The 5,333-nt window shown below is 43.9% G+C and overlaps 1 protein-coding gene across 1 annotated transcript; it reads left to right on the top strand.

Moving 5' to 3' along the window:
- Positions 1-328: 328 nt before the first annotated feature.
- On the top strand, positions 329-1,336 carry LOC104943378 (ethanolamine kinase 1-like). Its single transcript, XM_010768756.1, has 4 exons — positions 329-334; positions 508-645; positions 744-865; positions 1,192-1,336. Exons 1-4 carry the CDS (start codon positions 329-331, stop codon positions 1,334-1,336), a joined length of 411 nt encoding a protein of 136 aa, XP_010767058.1.
- Positions 1,337-5,333: the final 3,997 nt, after the last annotated feature.

Genomic DNA, 5,333 nt, shown 5'->3' with positions numbered 1-5,333 from the left:
CGTTGACAGTTCACAAGCACGTCCATAGTGTCTCCCCACCCCGTCCACCCAGTAAAAAAATCCCCACTACATACAACCACATTATCCCAGTCAATCCTAATAATTAAATTGTGTGAAGCCAAACATATGATCACTGTTAATATTTGATTAATTGTGCAGTCCTAGTTGACTACTAGAAATGTCTCAAATGCAGCAAACACAAGAAAACACAGGCGGATACAGACACCTATACCGGGTGAATGTTACAAATAGATTGACATAAAGGTCCTGAGGCTCATGTGACAGTATGCCAGTTGAAAATGCTGCTGAATGAGACATTTAATATCTCATGAAGGTGAGAGCTGCATGGTGTCTGCACTGTTGGTCCTGACAGCTGATAGCTTTAGTGAACACTCAAATTCCAGATTGTGTTTTGGAAAAGCACCATGGCGCTGTGCGGGGACGTTGGGGGTATTCCTCTGGATCTCTGTGAAAGGTTACATGACTTCTTTTATCTTCCTCCTCCAGCTCTTCACAGATGGAACCACCAACAAACTGGTGGGCTGCTACGTGGAGGACAGTCCCGAGGATGTGGTCCTGGTCAGAGTTTACGGGAACAAGACGGAGCTGTTTGTGGACAGGGACAATGAGCTGAATAGCTTCCAGGTAGCTCATCAAAATGGCGGTGCTTTGCTGTGAATGAAAACACTTCAAAAGAATGTTCTCCCGTCTAACTCTTGTGTTTTTCTGTCTCTCTTCTCTAGGTGCTACATGCTAATGGTTGCGCTCCTCGCCTCTACTGCTCATTTCAAAATGGCATCTGCTACGAGTTCATTCAGGGGGACGCTCTGGGGACGCAGGATGTCAGGGATCCTTCTTTGCTCAGGTTAGGATTTAGGAGATCGTGGGAATACTCAGGATTTATTCTGACTTAGCCCAGAGATGCTTGAATTATTACACTGTAGCATCACACTTTCAAGGTCTATCATAGGTCTCCACATTCTTCACAAGCCAGAAATGCCTCGACGCGGCACAGGGAAAAGGCACAGGTAGCAAAACATGCTAATCACAGGCTGAACGGTCGGTTAGATCGTCTGCCACACGATGTGAGGCTGACGATAAATGTCACTTTATGCAATCAATACTTATATGTAATCTGATGACACGGATTATCCTTGGTGACGGCTTTTGAACACTCATGTGTCCTGTCAGAATGATCGCTGGGGAGATGGCTCGTATCCACGCCATCCACGCACACAACGGCTGCATCCCCAAACCCAACCTCTGGATCAAGATGAGGAAGTACTTCTCCCTCGTGGCCACCGAGTTCACCGACCAAGCGTCCAACCTCAGGTGAGATCGGCCTTCTCAGCAGTAGATCTTGATCTGTGATACAGCACCCAAAACACACCGACACTCACACACATGCAAATAGCTTCTGAAGTGCAGACTGATTTGCCGGTCACTGAGGTTATGAGTGCAGAGTCTATTTGCCCTGAGCCTGATATCATCTCAGAGCACTCGGGGAACTAGTTTCATTAAGTATTATTGCACCAGGTAGTTACCACGAGTACCAGAGGGTGTTGAGTTTACAAATTATGTATAAACCATTAGATATCTGTAGAGGCAGGACCTGTGGTTTGTCGAAGGAAGACCTTTTCGTCACGTGTCCAGCTGCCCTCTCACTGCTGATATCTTTCTGTTCTGATGGCTTCTATAAATCCAGAATGTGGTTTATGTAAGTGTAACGATAACAGCGGACTGGATTAGGGAGTCTGAGGCATGCGGAGGCCAGATGTTTGCTCAGCTCGCTGCATCAGGTCACGTTTCTCTCTTCCTTGGTTACGCAGTCAGCTGCAGCGACCTGGAGCCGGACAGCAGACACTTGTTGCTCTGGGGTTTGAAGCAGCTTGTGTGAAAGCCCAGAGGTGAACAGGCAATTTGAACACATCGGTAGAGCAGAGTTCCCGTCAGAATATCTTTTCGCCAGTCAACATGTCCGTTACAGTTTAAATCTTCCGGACAAAATTTGAAAAGTGCCGGTCAAAGGTCTTTTTTGTTATTTATTGAGCTTTAAAACAAATTGATATGATTCGATATTAAACAAACTAATTATAGTAGATTAACTACATTATTCAAAAGTGAACAGTAATTTACAATAACACGGGAATAATAAACGGAGCGCTCTCTCCCTCTCCTGACAGCCCGTCTTTATCATGCAGCTCGCGGATCCAGTAATGAGTGACCCGACAGTAAAACTAAACATATCTATAACTAGTTTAGGTAGTTTGAGAGGTAATTAAAATAGCTACGTGTGATATTCTAACCTGAAGTGTGTGTTTTGTTCCGCTCACCGCTGCATGTGATCCTGCAGAGCTGCGTGTCGACTCGTCAGCAGCAGCTGACTCTCTCTCCCGTCAGATTAGACTTTACTCGCGTTTGTGTCCATATCAATCAGATCCAGCTAGTTCCAGCTAATGATATGACTACCTGCTTATTAAAAGACACCTAAACAATAAGTGTCGCTATGCAACTGGGTGAGGCCACAAAGTATAGCGCAGCATTATGCATTTGTTTACATGCCCACCGGAACCCCGAGGCATTACCAACAGATCAACGCACAATCAACCCATACAGGACATCTCTTTCTCCACATTAAGTGTTAGACATTAGAATTGGCTATTCTTGTCTGTCACATAAGTGGCGCAAGTTGCGCAACTGATGTGGTATTGCGCTAAACGGAAATTATTTTGAACGGACACTTTGACCGGAGAGATTTAGATTTGCCGGTCTTCAGCATATTTTACCGGTCGTAGTCCGGTAATTACCGGCTAACGGGAACTCTGGTTCGTTCTTTGGTTTTTCCGTTTCAAAACCGAATAGGAAAGATTACAAACCGGTGTTGTTTTTTGTTTTTTCTGGTTTAAAACCAAAACTGAAAAAAAAAAAAAAAAACAGAAAACCAAAAAAACGACGTATTCTATTTTTAAACCAAAACGGATTAACAAGAAAGTTACCGGTTCGCCAAGGAGGAAGTGGAGCACACAGGAGACAACCGTTTCATTGCAGACTGTTGTGTTTATGTGAGGAAAAATTATATATATATATACAAATCTCTGGCTCCCGAAAGTGTCTCTTGGATTAAATTATCTTGGATATGAGGAACTATGAGATCTGTGTGCCGTTGCCAACAGCTAACAGTTGATGTTTTGTTTTCTGATTCAACGTCAGTAAATATCTGACGCCAGGCGGAGATTCTCACCGCTGATTGGCTTTCGCAAAACAGAACACCCCATTAAACACAACAACATCAAATAAGCATCTTCTCAACCAATCTTTATTTGTTAATCAGTCTTTTTTTCAGCCTTTCATCTGATTGTGCGTCCGCTCTCTTTCACATCACACGATATGAATGGAATTGATTTCATGCTCAAGGGCCTCAGGCTCGAACGAGAGTAGAGCCCGAGCTCTATAGAAGCAATCTTTAGAGGCGACTGTATTAACAAAACACTTTCATTCTGCTTAACAACGCCTTCTCTGATCTTCAGGCAACTCAGATGGCAACTTCTTTGTCTGAGTGGAAACACTAAATGGGCTGAATAAAACAAAAGAGAAGGAGATTAAAGAGGGGAAGGCAGCGTGGATCAGACGTGCGTTAATTGGCACAAAGAGTCCGAGAAGGCTGAACTCTGAGCACTTGACCCAAGAACGGCACGATCAGAAACACAATTATCAAAAAGTGAGAAGAGACTATCACAGGTTGATCAAGGGACTATGTGAAGTCATAATAATACACAGAAAGAAGTCCGGTCCATTTCACGCCAGCTGTGGACAACAAACATTTGTTTTTCTCAATCAGAAAACACAGCAGAATACTTTTTGAATATTTATTTTGTATTATTTGTGGAGAGTAGGAAACGGGATGGCTATACGGTCCCCAGTGAAGGAAAGCGTTTAAAAGACATTCAGAAATCAGACAGGAAGTAAACACTAACACTGGGCTCTTGCAGTTTTTAAAGACTTGCGGTTAAACACTTGATACTTGTGTGTAACTTCTGTGATATATTTGTATTGTGTGTTATGTTAATGCAGTGAGGTAACAGTTTTGTTTTCTGTCTGCCACGTTTGATTTCTCCTGATGAGAGATCCGATGAGTTGACAGGCAGGAAACAGATGTGCAATTTACAGCCAATTAATTCCTAATTTTTCTTTCTCACACACACACACACACACACACACACACACACACACACACACACACACACACACACACACACACACACACACACTCTCTCTCTCCTGTGTCTGACATATATCATCACGCACTCACACTGCAGTGTCAGCGGGTGGCTCTGTGAAGCTGTGTGTCTGTTGTCATCACTCTCTTATCGTGCTCTCACAAGATACAAATGCCCTGCAGAATCTCTCTGACTTTCTTCTTCTTCTTCTTCTTCTTCTTCTTCTTCTTCTTCTTCTTCTTCTTCTTCTTCTTCTTCTTCTTCTTCTTCTCTGTTAGTCTGTAGAGGAAGAGCAGAACATACTTACATTATTTCCAAGACTAAACACCAACCATTCTCGTCCAATCCCAACCTCCTGACAGTGTGCCTTCAGCTGCTGTCATATTTCACACTGGATCAAATTAAAAGCAGGAACAAATTCCTCAAAATAGGGAAAGAAAAAAAAAGGGCTTTAGTGCAACGATGGCAATACGGGAATAATGAGGGGGATAGAGAGGTTATAAACCCCACTAATTAACCGGGGTCTTCATGAGTTCAAGGACAGTTTCAATTTAGCTGATAAAGATGAGAAGGAAGAGGGAAGGGGAGGGAAGGGGTGAGGCGGGTGAGACTTCCTACATCTTAATTATCCCGGTGGTTTTTTGGCAGCGGTGCCTTGGGGAGTGTGTCGGGGGGAGAGAGAGGAGTTGGAGGGTTTCCATGCCGATCCCTGTCTTTTGATCCGAGGCAGAGTTCAGCCGGGCGACGCCCAAAGCTTCCAGGGTCGACCCTTTCCCTCTCAATTACTGCACCACTCGCAGCCCAGGAGGATCATGGGAAACACCGGGGTTAAACACACATGCAATTCTTCATTTATACATGCATACAAATTGGCTGCACTGAGACAAAAGTAATCAATGTAGCATGTTGGTGAAGGTTGAGATTTATTGTGTTCTCGATTCAAGAGAATACCAGTTTTGGAACCGATGAGAATACCCAACGCACTTATCCTTTGTGTTGTTCCCTCTCCTGTATTGTGTTATTTAGATTTCAGCGCATGTAAATGGTCTTCAAAGGCAACAATCCCTGTATTCCCTCCAGAGGTCATTTCTCTCCCAGATACCCCCCCCCACCCCC

This window comes from Notothenia coriiceps, unplaced genomic scaffold, assembly GCF_000735185.1.
Source record: "Notothenia coriiceps isolate Sejong01 unplaced genomic scaffold, NC01 NC01_scaffold00006017, whole genome shotgun sequence".
Taxonomy (NCBI): domain Eukaryota; kingdom Metazoa; phylum Chordata; class Actinopteri; order Perciformes; family Nototheniidae; genus Notothenia; species Notothenia coriiceps.
This window is presented reverse-complemented; position numbering and strand designations above follow the sequence as displayed.